Source organism: Erpetoichthys calabaricus, chromosome 2 (assembly GCF_900747795.2).
Source record: "Erpetoichthys calabaricus chromosome 2, fErpCal1.3, whole genome shotgun sequence".
NCBI classification, from domain to species: domain Eukaryota; kingdom Metazoa; phylum Chordata; class Cladistia; order Polypteriformes; family Polypteridae; genus Erpetoichthys; species Erpetoichthys calabaricus.
In genome coordinates, this window is record NC_041395.2 from 220,401,308 (window position 1) to 220,423,489 (window position 22,182).

A 22,182-nucleotide genomic window follows, 5' to 3' on the forward strand; every position below is an offset into this window, starting at 1 on the left:
CTGGTAAATTGTATTGTTAATATCATGCAGCTAGATATAACGTGTACCGTATTGTGACGCTGTCAGGGTCCGGACCTCAGGGGTTCATGATCCTCAGGTCGCGGTGTATTGTCTGAGGGGGCGGGAATACCGGGAAAGTCGGCTATAAAGCAGCCAGTGCGTAGCCTATAAGAGGGCGTGGACACAACACTTAGAAGAGCACCACGGTGACACACGTCTCCCGACTGCTCCCATCGGATCGGATGTGTAACCGCCTGCAAGCTTCGCATTTGACCCTAGCCGTGGGTCGGCACATAATGAGCAGAGGGATGTGGTATCCGGTTTGCCTCTGTTTCCAGGTGATGCGGAGCTGGTTGGCGTACATAACAAGCACCTGGGAGTGCGTGGTACTGCTGAAGACCTGAGGGGCGGGCGGAAACTTTGCCGATGATACCAACGGTATTTTTAGGGCCACTCGCCAGCAATCGGCGTTAAGATGCTAATTCCGTTCTTGTGTCTCGCGCATCCCCGGGTCGTTAGAGGATATTGTAAGTTAAACGTTACATTACCTGAACTATTTAGCTTGAGTTGGTTTGATTTTACATAATAAAACAGTTCCATTTAATATTAATGATGACGGAATTATAACTGTTGACTGCATTCATTTTAGTGAGTACACTACTCTATGCTCCTGACTGTTTTTGATGGTTACATGAGTGGTAGCTCAGATGCTAGACATTTAACTGTTTAATTTTTTTTTTGCAGTGTAGAAGTACATAAGGAAGAAGAGTTGTGTCAAATGTTTGAAATATTAAAATGATTTTCAATGTAAAAGTCAGTCATTTACTAATCCACTGAATCCAGAATAGGATGACGGTGGGGCTGGAGCCTATCCCAGCTAGCATAGGGGGCAAGGCAGGAGCAAACCCTTAACAGGGTGCCAATCTATCACAAGATGAATACACACACTGGTCAATTTAGTGTCATAAATTCACCTAACCTGCATGTCTTTGGGAGGAAGCAGAAGGACCCAGAAGAAACCCACACAGACATGGGGAGAGCATTCAAACTTCATGCACGGAGGACCAAGGGTGCAAAACCAGACCTCCTTACTGTGAAAGAGCAACATTACCAATGTGCCACCATGCCACCATCATGTAAATGTTTAAAGGCTAAAATTCACAACTGTAACAGAAATTTGACTTTTTCACCCTTTCAGAGGTTTATATTATTGAAATAAAATACTGATGCAGCATTTAATGATAACTAGTAGTATTGGTATTAAGTATTACCAAATATTATGTTCTGTTATTTTACAAGATTTATTTATGTAGTTCAGTTATAAACAAAAGCATTGGCTGCATTTTGCTGTAAAATTCAAACTAATTTGATACTATTTTAAGAATTAGAATGAGAATAATGAATAACGAATGTCACTGTTTCAGTAGGTCTACCTAGTATCTCTGTTTTATTTTAACCTTTTCACAAAAAGCCCAATGGTCTGGGAAATTTATAACATATATTGAAAATTAACAAAGTGGTAAAGATAATTTAAAAAAATTTGGACATGAGCAACAGTAGGTTTTGTGCCCTAGGATCCAAGTTATCCAAACTATTCTATAACATTCCAGTAATTACTTACTGCTCTGATGCTGATCTTTCTGATCATAAAATAGGTCATCACGATAGCAATTGATGGGAAGAATTCATAATTAATTACAGAATTGCGGTATTTGCCATAATTCTCAAGATATTATCAAAAAGTAATTTGAGGGTTCCTCTAAATTGCCTTTTTCTTCTGCACAATTCGGCTCAAAAACTAATCAGCACATCATCATCTCATAACAGGCTTAAGTTTTGAGTTTGGTATTTTTCCGTCTAGTTGTTTTAACTGTAGACCGTTCTCAAGAAACTATGACACCCAGACACACACCCATCATTGAAATATCAATGTTGTCTGTACCAGGGGACCCTAAAACGTTGAGATCCATAGAAAACTGGAGATGGAAAATTTTGACAAATCTAAAGCTTTCGCTCCCCATAGATGATAGGTTATGATGGGGGAGGGTGCAAAGCAAAAGGTCCAATATTTTTGTAATATGACCAATCCCCACCCGGGAGTATATCCTTCATTCGCTCACTGGGAATAGGTTCTTTTGTGATTGCAGCATGTTACTTAGCCCAAATCCATATAGATATAATATAACAGACAATACCCCTCCTTAGTGATATCGGTGGTAAGAAATCACATAGGAGAAATAACTTTGTTAAATGTCGGCTTACACTCCAAATAGTACAAAGATGAATGAAGCCAGTTACAAGACCCAGTCCAACTTTGTGCTGACTTAACAGATAAAAATAGTATATGCTTACAGCTTCCCACAGCCTGACTGCGCACAGTGTCCATTTGTCGTAGTCTGTGTTTTTGTCATATTGCTTTGCTTGGCAGTGCTTAATCTGGCTATGTGTCTGCTGTACCACATGTGAGTAACAAAATCAGGTTTTTATAAGATAGATTTGCACAGGGCACAGTGGCATATTAAACTTATGCTTACAGGGAGGCTGGCTATGCCCCTGATTGTTTTTTTTTTTGTTATCATATAGGTGTAATTTCCTGCAAACAATTACCTGAAAATGAAGAGTTTTTTGGGTCTAGAGGACGAAAAATAGGGAGGAATCCCGAAAGGTTTTATGTGTTGCATAAGCAGACATCGAGACAAGATTAACACTAATGTGAGGTTTTCCCATACAGGTCAGTCATGAGGTGCTGAGCAAAAAAAAGCACAAAAAAAAAGCAAAAATGGAAGGGATTTCAAAGCCTAAGTAATTCTTATTAAAACCAAAAAGGGGAAAATGAATTATTGGATGGATGAACTCTACTTTTCTACAAAAGTCACTGCATAAATGGAGAACTAGCGCCAGAATGTTAATCAGGGCTGACAATGAATAAATCATTGCAGATTGACTCAGTGTGATAAAAAGTATGACTGTCTGTATGGTGTAATAAAAAGAAAAATAAAGTGAAGGAATGAGAGTTAGACTAGTAGATGCTAAGAGCCAAAGTACATGCAAATCCCAGTTTTAATTTAAGGTACAGTATCTTAGCTCCTGCCAGAGAAATTTCAGGCAGTCTCTGTTACCAGTATTGATTGTCAAGATCTCAACACTTCTCTTGCTCGCTTGCATGCTGGTACATTGAATACAACCCCATTCACTCAGTTGTGATGATATACCAGGTGTCAACTTAAACACTTGAAAAATGCACTTTGGATGCAGAGTGCTCTACTGACATCTCTCCACTTCCAAAAAAAGCCAAATAAAAGTAATAAAAAGGTGTGTTGACAGTGAATAAAATGATACACAAGGGAGAACGCAAGATATTAAAAGAATCAGGTAAAATATGAAACCCTTGCTGTCTTCTAAGGAGGTTAATCCCTTCTCTCTATTCGTATGGCTCCTCCATTTCTAAAGGACCACCACAGCCCTCTCCTTATTATGTCCTTCAGCATTGCATCTTACAACTGCAGAATCAGCTTAGCTCCCACTGGAAGCAGATTTAAATTAAATCCTGGGGTAACTTTTGAGGCTGGATTCAGAGACCTCATATTACAACTTCCTTGAGCTGTTAAATGCTTATGGGTAGCTTTCCATATGTTCATTTTTTATTCAAAATTTTATTGTAGTTCAATAAAAAAGAACAACAGTCATAAAATGATCCTAAACAGATATCAATGTTAAAAAAGGAGCCACAACCCCTTCATAGTGTCCATTCCCAACCTATCACAACAAAAACTGCCTAGTGAAATGTGTCCATTAAAGATTTAAACATTTAGGATGACCATGCAGAAGGAGGATAAATGTATAACAGACATGGTGAGCCCTGAGGCAGAGAGAAGGAATGAATGGAGTGGTGGCTCTGAGGCTAGGGATCTGCACTGGCAATCAGAAGGTTGCTGGTTTGAATCCCGTAAATACCAAAAGAGACTCTGCTCTGTTGGGCCCTTGAGCAGGGCCCTTAACCTGCAATTACTGAGCCCTTTGAATAGTGAGAAAAGCGCTATATAAATGCAAAGGATTATTATTATTAAGGAATAGAAAAGGGAAGCATTCATCTGTTTTTTAAAGTAATTTTTCAGGTTGATGACAAGCCAGGGCCTGTATCAGCAGGACTGGGAGGGAGGCAGGAATCAAACCTGTATAGGGTATCAGTCCATCACAGGGCACAAGCACCAACACAGGGTTAATACACACTCTTGGACTAATCAAACATGCACATCTTTGAGAAACCAGCTTTAGCTGAGAAAAACCTGACACCCACAAAGGAAGAATGGAAAATCTCCACAAAGGCAGGGCTTAGCCCAGGATTTGACCCCAAGACTGGAGTGGTGGAATGGCAGCACTAACTGCTGTGGTATCTGGTAGCTTACCAGTTACATATTTTAAAGGGATACCAGTCATACTCATTACATCAGAAGCCATGTGCTGCCTGCTAAGACACTGGGTAGAAAATAACTTGTTTTATGATATTCTTCTCTGAGTTTGCCACTAAATAGATAACATGGCTCCAGGCTCCATGGTTAAGGACCACGCCACCACCTAGACACCATGAGATCTTCTATTCTCTTGTGGAATCTCCATGTCTCCTCTCTCATTCCTAAGCAGAAGGTTAAGCAGCTCTACTAAATGCTGGATCACCTGTGTTCTAGTATCCTACAAGTAAGCCCGCGATTCACTAGCGAATCGGAAATCCAAGAATGGCAATCAGTTTCTGTTCTGTCCAATATCTGGATGGATGACATATCATGGAGGGTGGGTGCGTCTGGGGAAATGTCATTTAATTACATAAGCATATCTGTACTAAAACGGTTTCGTTTTGTGGAGACGTGATTTCGTTGCCTTTCCTGACACCAACTGCTGGCAGAGTGGAGCACAGCAAGTTTAGTGTACAGGTAGTGGTGTTCGTGTGCCAGCCACTGAGTCTGGGAAGCTGCTGGGTTAGAGTCTGTGACCGTTATGTGATCTATATTACTGGCACAGTGGATTAGAGAAAGTGTAGCTCACAGGTTGTGTTGTTTGGGCGCCACCTACTGACTCTGGGAAGCCGCTGCGTTTTGGGAAGCCGCTGCGTTTGACTCTGAGGCGGGCACCACGGCGCATTACGTTGTGTTATTTGGGCACCACCTACTGACTCTGGGAAGCCGCCGTGTTTTGGGAAGTCACTGCGTTTGACTTTGGGGCGGGCGCTGCTGCGTTTGACTCTGGACTCTGGGGCGGGCGCCAAACTGAATGACCGTTATGTGATCTACATTACTGGCACAGTGGATTAGAGCAAGTCTAGTTTACAGGTGGTGTTGTTTGGGCGTCACCTACTGACTCTGGGAAGCTGCCGTGTTTTGGAAAGCCGCTGCGTTTGACTCTGGACTTTGGGGCGGGCGCCAAGGCTGCAGTTCGCATGCGCCTCGGTGCGTCCGCCGTGCATCCACCGTGCATATATTAACTGTGGTTTAGTAAGATAGATTACACATTTCCTTCCACATCACCACTCACTTGCATCTGATCAGGTAAAAACAGAATACTACACGTAGTTTTAAAAATGTATACTCTGCAATCGACTGCTGGACCACCCTGTCTGTGTGTTCACCTTGACCTCATTGATTCTCTGCAATGAAGGCCATTATATCCACCATGTTAAATTATGTTGTACTGAATGTACTCTGCAGCTCTCAAATGTGACCTTAGAGCTTGAACCACACAGCCAAATTTCCTTGAAGATCTCAGAAGTGTCATATCCTGTAGGGAGGGATATGCAGTTTTTTGGTTAGTTAAGAAACAGAAGATTATTGTTGAAGACACTTAAATTGCAAATTTCATGAAGAGAACAAAAGTAGAAACTTGTTTAACATTTTGTTGACTGTCTATCTACCTGCCACACAGAGCCAAAACCTCACAGCCTTTCTCGCTTGTAATGTTATCCCAAGAAATTCCATAATTTTGCTGTCCTGTAATATTCCTTAAAGTTTGTGCCCGTTGGAGCTATCTAATGTGCTAGGATGATTTAACATATCATGACCATTTAGCTTGGTATAAAAATCACCCCTTTGGCCAAGTCAGCCTTACCTTACTGTATCTCTCTGTCTGCTTCCAAAATGTTGGTGTTTTGATATCCAAACATTTCTACACATTCAGCTGCTCAATTATAGTCATTTATATTCTCATTAACAAGCTCTTAGAATTCTGCACTCTTAAAAATTCCTAGACAACAAAATGGTAAATGGCGTTCAATAAAACATAAACCATCATGAAGTGGAACAGGTAGAACAGTGGAACCCACACTTGAGTACCCCATCTTGATGCTGGATGTCAAAGCAATCAATTTATTAATCATTCATCCATTCTGTTTAAAGCCTGATTTATCAAATTTAAGGTCGCAGAAGCACTCAGATAGAAGGCAGGAATCATCTCCGAATGGGACAACAGTCCAGGGCAGGGAAAGGCTGCAAGGATCTGTTGTATCCGGGGTGAACTTCTCCAGGCTGGTGGTAAGGCTGTCCTCCTGGCATTTCAAGCAATCTTTGATTCCATTTGGAAGACTGGCATCATCCCAACTGACTGGAAACTGGGACTTGTCGTCCCTATCTGGAAAGGGAAGGGTGATTGCCTGGATTGCAGCAACTACAGGGGGATAACACTGCTCTCGGTGCCAGGAGAGGTCCTTGCTAGGGTTGTCCTCAGTAGGATCCATGATCACTTGCTCACCTACCAGCGACCGGAGCAGTCTGGTTTTATGCCTAAGAAGTCTACCATCGACCGCATCCTGGCACTGAGGATTCTCATGGAGCACAAATGTGAATATGCAAGTTTCTTTGCAGCCTTTGTCGATTTTCATAAAGCCTTCGACTCAGTTGATCGAGCTGCCCTGTGGGACATCCTGAGGTTCCTGAGGTCCAGGCCACAATCTAAAAAAATAAAAAGGTGCCAAGGTTGTTCTTCAGAGCCACAAAAGAAAGAGTTGCATGAAAGATCCAGGAGAAACCTTTATTTATTTGCATCCAAAACAGGTTCCAAAAATAGCTATGAATACATTTAGGAAATACCAGTGGGTTCCTGATTTTAAAAGGACTCTTGTTGCATATAATCACACAGGCTAATATTCTCTTGATCATTCAGTATCCTTTTGGTAGCCTTTTACCAACCAATTTCATATACAAATAACCCTTCCCAGAATAAAATGGTTCTTTGTCACAAAGTGATTCTATGAGGAACCACACCACCCAGTAAAGTGCCATTTTAGAACCATTATTGTTAAGAGTGTACAGAAAATTTGCATGGTCACTGTGTATTACTGCACATTCTCCCCTTGTCTGGTTTTTAAATTCCAAAAGCCCAAAATGTATGGCTTCTTTATCTTCTTTCCGTAACTCTTTAGCTTTGCATCTCTTGGTGTATATATGTATTGTTATTCTATACTTTTATGATCCACCCTTCCCAAATCAAAGTAGTAGTATCAATACACAGACAAAGCAGAGTAAAATTCATCCTTCCATACCTGAACAACATACACCATTCTGCCACTCTCCAGCGCCATGAAAAACAAATCAGCTTACCTGATGTTCAGTTTGCACTGCCAATACTGTGCCACCAATGGAGGGCTGTTGGTGAAGTGATGTGCAAAATCAAAATTATCCATGTTTGATATCATTAATTATTTTTCTCTCCTGTCCGGAATATTGTCTTCAGGTTTCATCTTTTATAAGTAAATCTCACAGAGTGTAGTATAACCACTCAAAACGCAATACAAAGTAACAGGTTATGGCAGAAAGTTGCATTCAGAACTTTCCTGTTGTAAACTTGTACATAATCATCACAGGTCCATAGCAAACTATAATTCCTTTAGCATTTTTTTTTTGCTTCCGGCCATCTCTTCTTAATTAATCTGTTTCTAAGGCTGGCATTTTGACTTTAAATCATTTATACTTCGTGTTGGTGAAGCTCCGTTACTTCAGAATAACTAGCTGCCTAGACATGTAAACCGCCAAACTACTGTTCCCCATTGGCCTACAGGTTCTTCTTTCAATAAGCCACAGAAGGATCCTTCATCCACCACTTAGCATTACAGTATCTACTTGGGCAAAGTTGTGCACACTGGTGAGTACAAACTAGTTGTGCATGGTGCCTCCAGAACAGGCTCCACCTCCCTGTGACCCAAGGAATGGACAATCATTTAGGCCAGTGGTTCTCAACCTTTTCTATGCCCCGCATGCTTAGACAATGTTTGATTTATATTTGCATCCCCTGTAAAAGTAATATCACATTTGAAGATGAATTTATAATTTTTGAACCACAAACTGTTCCACATACAGTACTATGGGAAAACAAATTGAACTAAAAAAAGTTTTTAACTCAGTGCATAAAATTTAAATATAAATTGAGCAATGTACCTTTATAAATCTCAATAATCTTGTAAATGTGCCCATGGTGTAACACAGTCGATGATCCAGGCGTTGGGGTATCCCAGAACGCATCAAGTGGCGTGGAAAAAATGACATGATCAACGACCGAGGGTTTTAGGGAACTGTAAACTCCGTGAAGCAACGGGTGCTGACACATAGCTAAGCAATTAAACACATTTCATGAGCTTTGTCCCACAATAACACCTGAACTGCAGTTCCAAAACAGATGCGCAGCACAGTTGAAATTGCTGTGCTACTCCCAGGTCTGCTAGTAAGAGAGAAGAGATGAGTATAAGCAGCAGGTGCTGCATCCAATTCAATCCCCCCCCGGGGCACATTTGTCAATCATACCTCGAAATCAGTGTTGTTTCACGATCAAGATTTGAACAGAAATCGGTACCAGATCTCACCCTTCTCTATAGGTCATTGCAAGGTACAAATTCCATTTTGGTTTTTAAAAAAATTTACTCGCATTTACGAACGCTCTTCCCGCAGCAAGGAGTTAGTATTTCTTCGACTCGTTCACTTATTGCACGAGATGCTGGATTCTTTTCATCTGGTAGAACAGGAGCAGAGCACTAACTAATAAATGACCTACACATGACGTCACACTAAGACACCAATTACAGCACGGTAAAGTCAGACAAAGCACTTCACTCAGTTTTTGCGAATCGTGACGCACCCACTGATGCCATCGGTGCGGGCACCCCAAATTGAGAACCTCTGATTTAAGTATTGAATGGATGAAAGAAAATGAAAGCAACATAACATTGTTAAATTTGCTTATGTTATTAAAGGGGGAAAGAAGTTTTTGAAATTACCCAGAAACTATGATTCTTGAAAAGGGCTATCGGTTATATATTTCGATCTTTATGGGCTTCTCTTTTCTTTTATATGGCATATCAAAAGAGGGAAGAGCACCCAGGAAACCCACCTTCAATGTATTATTCTGTGTTCTTCTGCCCGCAGCAGTGGCCAGGTTTCAATTATGTCTACGAGAAAATCAGTTATCAGTGTTTTGTTTTTATGAAAAAAAAATTAGCGTCTTCACTGGTGGAGTGGGAAGAAGCAGACAAACCTGCCTGCTTGCATTCCTTAAGAAAAACTGCCTTCTACGCCGGCGGACTCATCGCCTCGGAAACAAGCGTCGAAGTTGCGAAGTGAGCGGAGCCTCCTCTTTGTCCGCGGGACACCGGTGCGGAACGTCTCGTGCTTCAAATTTTGCAGCTGCAGTTTAGTACTGGTAGCTGCCAGATCGAAAGGTAAGTCGACAAAAAACATCGGGCTGTCGTTACGTTTTAGCCAGCTTTTACGATTAAGAATTTACGGGAGAAGAGAAAGCCTTTTGGTGGAAGTAGCGGTTTGCTATGCTAATTCACAGTTCCATGATCCTAGCCTAAATGCTTCTGCATTTCCATTTCCCAAGTGTGGGTGAGGCTAATTTTAATTTCTAAATGAAATTGGGCGACTATGCGTGAGGGAGATGCGCAAAAGACCGGCGTCCCGTCCCGAGATGATTTCAAAAATGCCAGCCACTGTTGGGATGTCTTTTTAAATCCGAGATTATAAAAAAATGTTTCAGAAAATGGGTAATCAGTGTGGTTGAACGAATGTATGTCTTTTTTCCGGTCAAACCTGCGCGTAAATTAAAATGGTACCTAGGAGTCACGTACGTGTAGTTATACTATTCGTTTTTCATGACATTATGACGGGTAGTGTGGTGTGCACCCTTGGGAAGTCAGTTTGTCGATCAGCCCTTAACATTGTCTATTTTTTTACTTAGCCGCTCCGCACTTCACTCGTGAAAATCGTGCATAAAATAGCACTGTACCGGCAGTGCGATTTGGGATAGCGATCACTCAGGAAAGGCGCAATATACATCTTTTCAAATCTCTCCCTCCAAACACCAAATTTTGAAGACCACGAATTCAATGTCTTCTTTCTGCTTTAATTAAACTTCTAGTTAGGTAATTGGCCCGTTTGTGCGCTTATTCTACTGAAGGATGTTGGTTACTGGTTGCTATTTTGGGAAACAGAACAAATGAAGGATTTCTTCTTTCATTTAATCTCATATAAATAAGTTATTTTCTATAGAATGTGTACACAAATAATGCCAATTAACAAAGAGCGGAACAAACGAAAGTGGACAACAAATGAAAGCGGCCACTTCGCCGATTAATAAGCAGGTTGCCATGCGCCTCAGTATAAATAAGAGAACAATGTTAACAAGCAAGATAGGGGAAACTAGTCATATCTTTTTATGCTGGCAATGCAACGTTGTTTCCTCAAACTGATTTATTTATTTATTTATTTATTTATTTATTTATTTATTTAAGAAAGGAATACCTTTGGTAATTTTTTCAGTAGTTTCAATTATCTTGGAAACTTGTGAGGACGCCCATTTGTAGCGGGGTCTTGGTTAACTCAAATGGGATGCTGCTTCGGTCTGAGTTGGGAATTGTGGGAAAGTGCTCGGCACAGGTGAGTTATCGCGAGCTCCGCGGAGATTTTTTATTTTAAAAACCGAATCACTATCGCAGCTCAGTGTATTATAGGCCTAATAAAAACCCCTTTAGAGAGCGAGCATTTAATTTCTGTTAATACTCCGTTAAAAACGATCAATGTAACTTAATGCGGTCACTGACTATCACGTTGCTTTTGCAAGGCAACTTTTAATTTTTTTTTTACTAATCAAGAGACCGCGATGCGCTTGAATGCGATGCGCCTCCCGATTGGACACACGGGAAAGGGCGAAGGAACGTTATCTACTTCAAGGTTTGTTGAAGTTTGTTTAAACATTCCTCATATTTTCTGATCGCACTTTATCACGTAATAGGTTGCACAGAAGCAGATTTCGAGCTAATGTCGAATATGTGCATCGCAACAGAGAGACCCAATCTGAATCCATCATCAGTTGAGTAATGAGCACACTCGTCCGCTGTCTCCCCCTGCTTAGCCAATCGACGCAATCGCAGGTGTTTCGACTTTGGAGGACACTATAGGACAACCTACAGAAGAAGTTTAACGAGGATGGAGTCGTGTGCCGGCCCGAGCAAGCTACCCCGCCTTGTCCTTGAAAATGCCAATACTAAAAGTAAAAACGCGGACGTTAAAATTCTTAAAGGATGCCTTTAAAAAAACATGGATCCAGATCCTGCTTTGTTGGATCAAAGGCATTAAAAGTAATTGTGACAGGGATTTTTATTATACCATGACATCTAGTGCAATGGATTTTAAATATATGCCTGCCGCCCAGAGCCTCCACCCTGGAGCTCCTAGGTGGAGTTGACTCGAATGGGCGCTAACAGTCTAGCTGTAGAGCTCCAGAGCTCCGCCCGGTTACACTATGGTTAAGACTGAGATTATGGGAGTGTTACTTGACTCGTATAATGACGACTGTCCACTAAGTCAACTTCAGAGTGAAGCTTCTGAGCCACAGAGATACCAGACTCATGAATTCACTGCTGCAGATCTTTCTTGTAAGCTATATTATATATTTGCACATGCAAGAAAGTAAGATTTTTTTTTTTTATTGGGGAAATTTTGATGGGAAAAGTAAACTGTATACTTCCTAATTTTTATAAGAAATTAACTGGAATTTAGACTGTTAAGCACTAATATCTTCTGTTTTCATTTTGGCCCATTGATGTAATTTGAGAAATTCTATGATGCCAAGTATGAAATAAGAAAGACAGAACATGTAGCTCAAGTATTTACTTTTGAGCTTATAATCATGATACAGTATGAAGGTTTTAGAATAACAACATTGTGACAGTAATAACCTCCTAACATTACAGATCACTTCATTCAAGGCAGTGAGGTCCATCACAGGACCTATGAAGGGCCAATTTGAAATCTACAGTTGGCCAAAGTAGCACAAGTCTGTGGATGATGGAGGAAAACTGGATTTCCTGGGGTCATATTTTATAAAACTAGTGTACACACAAAAAGAGGCCCGTAATGTGTGTTCGCAACTTTCAATACACCGGTCAAGATTTATAAAAGAAAATGAGCCATTAATGTAACGTGTATTGACTTGACAAACATGTTAAACATTTTACATGATGAATATGATATACAAGCCTGTATTTTAGCTCCTTTTTTTAAGAGGGTCAGTTCCATATATTTGTACTGAACTTTTTTTTTTGTTTCATCAGTTTTTATCAGCTACTGTTGTCACTTGTTAGGGAACTGGCTGACAGGTCGGGAGGATTTCGGCCAATCTTCACTCCATCATGCCCACTTGGTTGGAAATTATTAACCCTACTGATGAGGTGTCACATTCAGTTTTTGTATGGTGTGGGCGAACCAACATAAAATAGTGTTTTGCCTTTTTATGTTTGCAAATTTGCAACACTGTCTGGTTTTCCAAACATAATCAGACTAATTGACTGCACTCTTATTGCAATAAGGGCACCTAGTGAGAATGAAGTTGCTTTTGGTAACCATAAATGGTGACGTTCCATTAACACGCAGGTAATCTGTGATGACAAGACTGACAAATGTTGTGGCTCGGTGGCCTGGGTCAACCTATGATTCATTTATTTTGAGGCAAAGTCACTTTAGTGGATGTGATGGATGCTGTATGTGGTGGCTGGCTTGTTGGTAATGTAACTGGCTGAACTCTGTTATTCATACAACCTGTGCTATTCATTGTAACGGCAATCATGTCATTACGTGTGCCAGGTGAAAGTGGGTACCTGCTCAGTCGTTAGCACCTTCTGCCTTTCACTGACCCCCCCCAGAACACACACAAGGCGCTACAATATCTATCTATCTATCTATCTATCTATCTATCTATCTATCTATCTATCTATCTATCTATCTACAATGCTGTGCATGATCTTGTGCACTCAGCTGTGAAGTGCAGTGCAGAACTTGATGCTTCAAGAGGGAAGCTGCTGTACCAGCCAGTGAAATTCTGCAGCATCGTGACTGCATATGTATGAGGTTGATTAGCAAAGTCCATATATGCACATTTACAATTAAATTGTGATTAATAAAGGTAAAAATGTGAATGCCAGATTTTATAAATCAGATTTTTTTTTTTTTTTTTTTGGTATACACATTTTCCTTCTCAAATCCATGCAAGGTTTTAGAAACGAGCGCCCTGGTGAAGATCCCTACAGTTAAGAGATGTACAAGCAAATTTCTTGTACCCAACAGCAATGCAGTGGCATTTGAACCAAGGATGCTAGACCAATAAGGGTGAAGTACCATCCAGTGTGACACCATGTCATGTGGTTTTAGAATAATGTTGAATTATTATTTACAGACTCCTGCACTTTAAAGTATTATTAACTTATCAGCAGACTCATGTCCCTATGATATAAGTTGGTGCACAGTCATCGTGATCACTGCAACTTTCCTAAGTATTGCTCATCTGTCAGCATGTATTTCTCACTTTTTCTTATTGATGCATTTTGTATCCTGGGTTTTGTCTTGCATGCCTATGAGTCTTTGTGTCTGTCTGCTTCTTAGTTGCCCTATCTTTAGCATTTTCTGTGATGTGCTTGATGCTCAGCTGATGTAGCTGCTCTTTGTTTTTCCTACTTCCTATTACAGAGCTTTTTGACATGTTTGATGATCAATACACACAATATTTTCACTTGATAATGAATTCTGAACATGTATTTACTGGGTCCTGAGGGATTATCAATAGATGGGCTTGTGGGGACCATGTTTTAATTACAATAATGTCCAGTAAAGTCTTCATTTAATCGCCTTCTGTGACATGCTGGACACTTATCAGTTTCTGTAATTTTCTTGATGCTCAGCAGGTGTAGCTGCTGTTCTACTTTCTGCCATGGGATTTTTTTTCCCCCCAAATACTTTATTGTAAGAAACACATGACCACCAGCCACTTTGCCAAGGCTGCTGCCACCTCAATTTTTTGTAATTCCAGGATGTATTAGGTCATAAGCTTTCATTTCAGAAAGACTAAGATCGTGGTTCTAGCCCTAGCAGTTTGTAAGTACTGTTGTGACAAATGGACAGACATTTTATGTAGAAACAGTCACTTAAGAGAAGACTAGCAAACATGGCCTCACACATTTTTGTATATTTGTGCTGCTCACTTGCTTAAGTTTTAGAAATAAATTTTATGTCTTCGTAATGATAAGGAAAAATATACTTTCTTAGTGATTCTTGTTTCTGTTTACACTGTGGAAAAGACAAGCTAATCACAGGAGAAATGCAGAAAGATTAGTTCTGTTGCAGAAGTCACAATTCAACTCCTTCTCTAGTCTCTATAATGATTGAGCATGTTCTTCTTTTGCTCTCCTAATCCTTTTGTTTTTGAGTATTCAGGTGTAGCTTCCACATCCCAAAATGCACTGATTAAGGCAACTGGTGACTCGAAATAGCCCCATTTTGGGAGTGTGCATACTTTAAATGTGCCCAGTGAAAAACTGGTGTCCCATCTAGGGTCGGTCGCCATTTTGCTGCTGCTACTGCTTTTGCCAGGATAGGCTGTAGATCTGCTCTTAAGTAGATTTAAGGATGGACGTGTGGATAAGACCAGCTGCTTGTATGTACAATTTCTCTTTTTTTTTTTTCCTCCTTTTTTTCCCATCCTCTTCTAAGTCCATATAGTGATAAAAAACCTCTAAATCCAGCGTGATGGTACTCTCCAATAGGTAAGAATTTTTAGTGAATCTATAATTATGTTCGTACTGTAATCCCTGAAGTCTTTTCACATGTGTTGCTGACATGCTTGTATTACGGAGTGCATTCTTGGATCTTTAATACAGTGAATTGTAAAAATATTCAGGTTCTTCAAAATGTTACTCATGACAAGTCATATTTTCTCCTCTTGTTAATTTCTGTTTTTGTATTTCAAACTTAAATACTCTTTTTAAGAAAGTTTACCAGCAGATAACTTTGTAAGTCTAAAAGTGAAATTGGCTGTTTGTGCAACTGTTCAGATGACTAAACTCTGGCAGTTTTTAATGTGAAAAATACTTTAATACTGAAAGGGTATAATTTCTTTACTATTGGCCCCTGCTTTCACACCTTTTGAAATTAAGGTCATATTTTCGGCATGAAACCTTCAGTCTATCTGGGAGTCATTGGTCGGACAGCGAATTTGAAGGACAATTTTCTTGCGTTTCGCTTAGAGGACATTCTACAAAAGTCACAGATATTGTACAGAGGCAAAAGGTACACCAATATATCAGACTGTTTGGATCTCCTTCCGAGCACAGTTGGCATAATAAACAAGAAATGACAGCCACATAACCGCATCCTCATACTGCCTAGAAAAGGACATTTAACAGAGTGCTGCATTTTAGTTTGTTTATTGTCACGTGTATAGGATACCATGAACTTTTTACCTGCCTGGTTGAGCAAGAACTGTCATATTGCCACAAAGAAAGGAGACATGAAAGGGTAGCCACTGATAGGCAAGTAAGTACCTTAAACTTGCTACACAGTTTGGTGACTTAGAGTGCAGCAGTGCATCAGCCAACCAGATCAAGAGCTCTAAATAACCTTGGCCACCTTATAGGAAGGTGGCAGGAAAGAAGCCATTCCTTAAAAAGGATCTTATGGTATGTCTGGAGTTTGCCAAAAAACACAAGCATAATGGAGCTTTTTTCCAAAATATTGAAACTAGTATGTTTGGTGCAAATCCTGTTGCCACAATGAAGTTTATGGTGGTGGGGCTCTTGATGTAGGAATGCTTGTCATCCGCAGTTATAGGTCCATCTGTGTAAAGATGCAGGAAAACTGATGGAACACAATTGTGGAAATCTTTTCAAGGGAGTTAATTTTAGACAGTGCCCATAATTCAACAGGACAATGAGCCCAAGCCTAGAGGCAAAGCCCTGCATGTAGCTCACAAGTAAAAAAGGTAAATGTTCTCAAAGGACTCTGTTAAACTTGAACACCACCAAGTATCTGTATGAATTGACAGTCGTAGCCTGCAGTCCTTATCATTGAAATTTGAGTAAGTTGGGCCAAGAGGAGTCGGCAGGCGACTCTTCAAACTGATGTATAAAGCAGTTGGACTCGGGTGTAACTGGAACTGAAGGTGACAAAAAGGGATAAAGTACAGTATATAATTTTGAGGATCAAATATTTAGATAAGCAGAATATTTTAGTCTTTGACTTGCCATTGAAGCTGTTCTTCAGAATGCGAGTCTGTAGTAAAATGCAGACCAAAGTATTCTATATTAGTAACCTTAGTTATCAAGCAACCTTTGAAAATTTGATGTGGTCTAAATACTTTGGGTAGGCACACAATTTACATAACATTGACATATTTCAAATCCGCTAATCCTGCCATCTTGAGGGAAACATGAACAGTTAATTGGTTTATCTGCATGATGGCGTACTGTTCCTTGTAGTGGAGAGGAATGATGGCACAGCACAAAGCGGGTTGCTTGGGTTGCCAAATGGGCAAAATATCCTTTCTAATTTGAACAAAATTGGAAAATAAAGTGGAAATTATGCACTTCCATGTGTAAGATAGTCCTCTCTGTAGGACATTGTAAAAATCGTTTCCGGCTTGAATCCCCACAGAAGCCGGGTCAACATTATAGATGAGACGCAATCCTTCAGGAGTGTTCGCCTTTTATACTGTCTGGACCAGAAGAAGTGGGTCTTCCTCATTTTGTCAAGTGAGGAGAAAGGAAACGAGACTGTCAGCGGCAGCGCCTCCTCTTGTCCTGGGGTGGTACTACATAGTTTAGGTGAACCGGGAAGGTGACCCTCTGGCATGCATACGTGACAAATTATGGCCAAGTACAACTGTAAAAATATTCTGCTGTTAGAAATCATATTTGGAAATGAGCAGTTACTTCTCTAATGACATTTGTTGTGAGGAATCAAGCATTACTCCTCACATTCCCATTAGTGACAATATTTCAAAGTCTCACATCATCTATAAAGAGGTGATTCAAAGGGCCAGTGGAATCTGAAGCCTATCCTAACCGCTTTAGGAGCTTCAAACGAACCAGCCCTTGATGATGTGCCAGTCTGTCATAGAGGAGGCTTTCTCACACACATGTTCACTTGCCATATGTAGGATGTGTAAAAAAACAAACACAATGTAAGAAAACATAAGACAGATGCATTTTAAACAAAAAAAAAAAACAGAGGAGTTAGCTCAAGTGACAAATTTGTATTACACAATGTTTATAACCAAAGTATCCAAAGGGTAAAAACAGTCTTTTTGAAAACTTTCAGCAATAAGAGTGATTGTCTAAAAACAGTGGAAATACTCAAATGGATACAGCACCAAAATAATCTGAGAAGATCACTAGAGGTGTTCCAGCTATGCAGATGGAAAAGAATTTCCAAATGCCCATGTGTTTCAAGACTAATTTGTCGCTGCCTTAGAGCAAAGTGCTGATCGCAATCTCCGCAACTGCTCAGTTCTGTTCTGACTCTTTGCTTCAAGGTTGGCTTTGCTACCATTCATGTAGGTTAAGCCATATTCACTGGGAAGCTATTTCTGCCGGTGTGCTTATTTTGGTTACCAACGTCATCCAAGCTAATCCATGGACAAACATCAAAACTCTCCAGGATAACTGCCCTGGTAAGCCCCTACGGTCCGCATCAACTGGTAGATTAATCTCAGTGTTACATTAACTGTTGTATCCTGACATAATGATAGGAATGTCTTAAATGCAAATTAAATTAAAGTTTACCCAAAATATTCTCAACGAAGATTTTGCCAAAACATATTTCATGAAAGGCTGTAGCTGCAGATCACTCTAGGAGTAGAGAGTAACATTTTCATAGAAAAAACAGAATCAATAAAAAACCTATCACTTTATTAAAAAGGGTCATTCGGAATGGTTACCTACACTTGAGTCTACTGCCCACTTCAGAGGACAAGCCACCCTTTTTCAGGAGAAGCCCATCATCATTAGTTGTATGGTGACAGAATGGTTAGTCCTGCTATTCCATGATCTTGGTTTTGAACTCTGTGTCCTTGTCATTGTCAGTGCAGGGTTTTGAGGATTTATGGAACCTTGGTTTTACTCCCACATTCCTAAAGTTATGTACATTCGGTCAATTGGTGACACTAAATTGACCCAAAGTGGGTGTCTGTGTGTGTATCTGTGCACCATCAAGTGCGTGTGTGTGTATACACTAGGGGGTTTGCCCCCTGCTCGCTTCGATTGCCAACCCCCCAGCCTGCACTGTGTGTCTTACAGTGGTTGGTGCTCCTTGAGAATTTTGGCTAGATGCACAGAGTGAGGTTTACATGTGTTTCCCCATATCCACACTGGGTTTCTCTGAATCTAAATATTGTAATTCACCCCATGTCTAAAGGAAGTCGACACTATGTTAAGTCCTGACTCTAAATGAGCATTGTATGAGAGAGAAGGAATGTGAACACGTGAGTGGTGCTACAGCGGGTCTGGTTCCTGCCCTGTGCCCTATGCTGTCACCAAGGCTGTAAAACGTGGATTAAATGTTTCCATCATTCTGATGGATAGGTAAATGTCAGTTATGTGCTTGTTGAGTAACATTGGCCAGTATATTTGAGACCTCTGATGGGCTTCCAGAATAGTGCCTGTGACCCAATAATGGAAAAAGTAGATTTTTGAAAGTATGTTAGGGTTGATGTTCCTACCCAGAGAAAGCTACTTAGGTGGAATGTTTTAACCCATGCTAAGCCAGACTTATTAATACTGGGTCATGAAAGACTGCAGTCTGTATATATTATTTCTCTTGAATTAAACTGTGTACTTCAATTGTAAATATAAGTTTCTAGGAGTTAACAATGCTTGCTTGGCATGGAATATATAATATATGATGCCAGGATCACTGTACAGTTGGTCAGATTCAGAAAAGTTAATAAATGTAAAGGTCACGATTAATCATAATTTCAAGTTCATTCACTGAAGAATGAACCAGTCTGTTTTTTAATCTTGTTCCCAAATAACACAGTTGTACACTCACTTGTTCCATTTAACTTAACTTCTTTTAAGATTTAAAACCAATATTGCAGTGTTTATTACACATGATCACCTTGTGGGTAAAATCTTTTTGATTCAAAGGGCAACTTGGTTCATAACTGACTACACTTTTTGGCTTTTTTTTTTTGCTATTTCAGACATGAAAGTTCACATCCTGTTTGTTTTGGTCTTCACAATAAACTTCTGCTCACCTGCCAAAATATTGGTGATTCCTCCTCCACTGTTTGAAAGTCATCTGCTTATTTTTGGTCGAATTGCAGAGATACTAAAGACAAGAGAACATGAAGTTGTCTTCTTACTCCATGAGGGACGCGAGACCTCAATCTCCATGTCATTCAAGACCCAAAAGTACAATGGCATTTTATCTGGACCTGAATGGTCTGATTTCCTTCAGGAGAAGCTCAAACGTATTTTTGCTGGTCACATGACCTCTCTAGAACTGTTTACAATCCTGGAGCGATACATTGAAAACTGTGATATGATAGCTGCCAACCAGGACCTTCTTTCTCGACTAAATGCAGAGTCCTTTGATCTTCTGGTGTTGGACCCCAATGAGATGTGTGGTTATATTGTTGCAAACTTTCTTCATGTTCCTTACATGGTCCTTTCTACAGGTCACTGGTTCCCAGCTGAAATTGGTGCTCCATCCCCATTGGCATATGTGCCCGAATTTAACTCTCAGAACTCGGATCGTATGGGTTTAACAGATCGGATCTGGAACGTGCTAGTGTATGTAGTGAGCCGAATTGCCACCCACTGGTTTATCCTTCCTGACTATGAGGCAGTGATGAGGAAGCATGATGTGAACAGCACCTCTCAAAAGAGCATGATGGACCTGATTCGTTGCACAGGGCTCTTTCTTCTAACCTTGGATCATTCCTTGGATTTCTCTCGACCTTCTCTTCCAAATGTCAAGTTTGTGGGGGGTATCCTTACTGAGCCTGCAAAACCCCTTCCTGAGGTGAGTGTTTGGAAGCAGTGGGCATTGTTGGTATATTTTGACCTGAGGAGGACAAGTTCTGAAACTGTGTGTATATACTAGAAAAAACTAAAGTAGTAATAATAGAGGTGTAGTAATAGTGTAGTATTGTCATATGTACAGAATACAGTGAAGTATTTAGTTGTATGTCCAAACAACTTGCAACATGTTGCCAGTCTCTGGCCTGATGATAAGCACAAATGTATTAAAATACATACGTAAAGCCTCAATAAGGCAATTATGGTAGATGTCTTCCATTATTTATGAAGTGATTGACTTTTTTAATGGTTTTAGCATAGCATTTGAGTATGTTTTGTGAGCTATAACTCATTCACTTTCTGTCCACTCTTCCTGGTGAAATACTGTATGTTGAATTGATCTATCTAGACCAGCGTTTCTCAGCCTTTAATTATTTGTGGCACGAGTTTTCATAACAGTTTTAATCGCGCCTCCCTAACATTTTTTTGAAAGGAGCCCACCAATACCAATTTGTTCTTTTTTTAATTAATGATATATCATAGATGCATATTTTATTATACATACTTTTATCGACATTTATCTAACACTATATTTATTTTTCTAGTATCAGAGTGTAGTTTAAGTGAATTTGTTTTGGTTTCAATAGATGTATTTTTCATATTTTCGAATCTTGTTTTCTTTTTTTCACATCTTCACGGCCCCCTTTTTGTTACTTCGCGCCACCCTAGGGGGGCCTGCCCCACAGTTTGAGAACTTCTGATCTAGACTATCCTGTCCGCTCCTTCAAGGTAACTTTCAGGGTTTCCAAGCCACCTGAGAGATGAAATACCTGCAGAGAGTCCTGGATCTTTGTCTAGTTGTCCACACCCGGTGCATCTTTTGGGGTCCCAGTATATCTCTGTTCCTAGCAAAGATCACTTGTATGTAATTCGAATCATCCAAAGAGTTGAAGTGTTGAATGCCCATAGTTTTGCATACATTTTTTTTTCTGAAGATAAATCTAAAATTTGTTTTACGTGGAATTTTACAATTGCAAAACTCTATGAAAAATTATATATTTTTTTTTTGGTTTTTAAAGTTTTTTTTTTTTTTAAATGGAAAGCAAGGGATATTGCTTTCTTAGGATTTGACAATACCCAGCAACCCATTTGGACCTGTACATTTCTAAGAAAGAGAGTCCAGATTAAAATGGAGGGGGAATGGGGAGTGTTTTTTGGAAAAATGATGGCGCTAATGAAAATTTTGCGGTCACTGTCAGCCAGTTTGTTTTGGGTCATATGTTAATAGGTGGGTCAGGCATGTATAGGAGTGATGGAGAAAAAAATAACACAAGATAGCCCCATGTCTGCATAATTGATTGATAACATGCAAGTTAAAAATTTGGGGGCTTTCCTAATCCAATCATGCATGAAACAAAAAAAAAATCCCAGTCCAGGTTGTTGATGATATGAAGAGAAGAGAAATTCTTAAGTTTTGCTTTGAATGTAATTTTATGCAGTTTTCTGGCTCCTTGCTAGTCATGAATAACACTATAGATAGCGCACACAGCTCCAAAAAATGTATTTCAAAGAATCCTTGAATCCCGCCAGCTCCTCCACCATATCAGGGTCACAGTCTAGGGAGGAGAACGCCTTTTCCTGTTCATTTTATATACAGTGTTAACACATTTTTCACCATATAAAATACAAAGTCGGTATCTGGCAGACCTTGGCTTGATGACTGATCGTCCTTTCCACTGATAATCTTGCAATATGCAGTTAAGCCATTTCACTACATAACTGAGTTCAAGACACAATGAGGCCTTATGAAGTGTGCGGTGTGGAAGTGATAAAGCTGTGTGTCCCCTTGCTGTGATTCTGAA

The 22,182-nt window shown here is 40.0% G+C and overlaps 1 protein-coding gene across 4 annotated transcripts in view; it reads left to right on the plus strand.

Annotated features, from left to right (window-relative positions):
- Positions 1-254: 254 nt before the first annotated feature.
- The window catches only part of LOC114646827 (2-hydroxyacylsphingosine 1-beta-galactosyltransferase-like), a 32,004-nt gene continuing 10,076 nt past the window's right edge, over positions 255-22,182 (plus strand). Inside the window, exons 1-2 of one of the 4 annotated variants that reach the window (XM_051922670.1) lie at positions 255-527; positions 19,501-20,324. In XM_051922670.1, the coding sequence (XP_051778630.1) occupies positions 476-527; positions 19,501-20,324 (876 nt within the window). In that variant the 5' untranslated portion in view covers positions 255-475. Of the gene's footprint in view, positions 528-9,316; positions 9,692-10,705; positions 10,911-11,045; positions 11,205-19,500; positions 20,325-22,182 lie in introns of those variants that run through there. The other 3 variants (XM_028795187.2, XM_028795188.2, XM_051922669.1) reach the window with 3 other exon arrangements.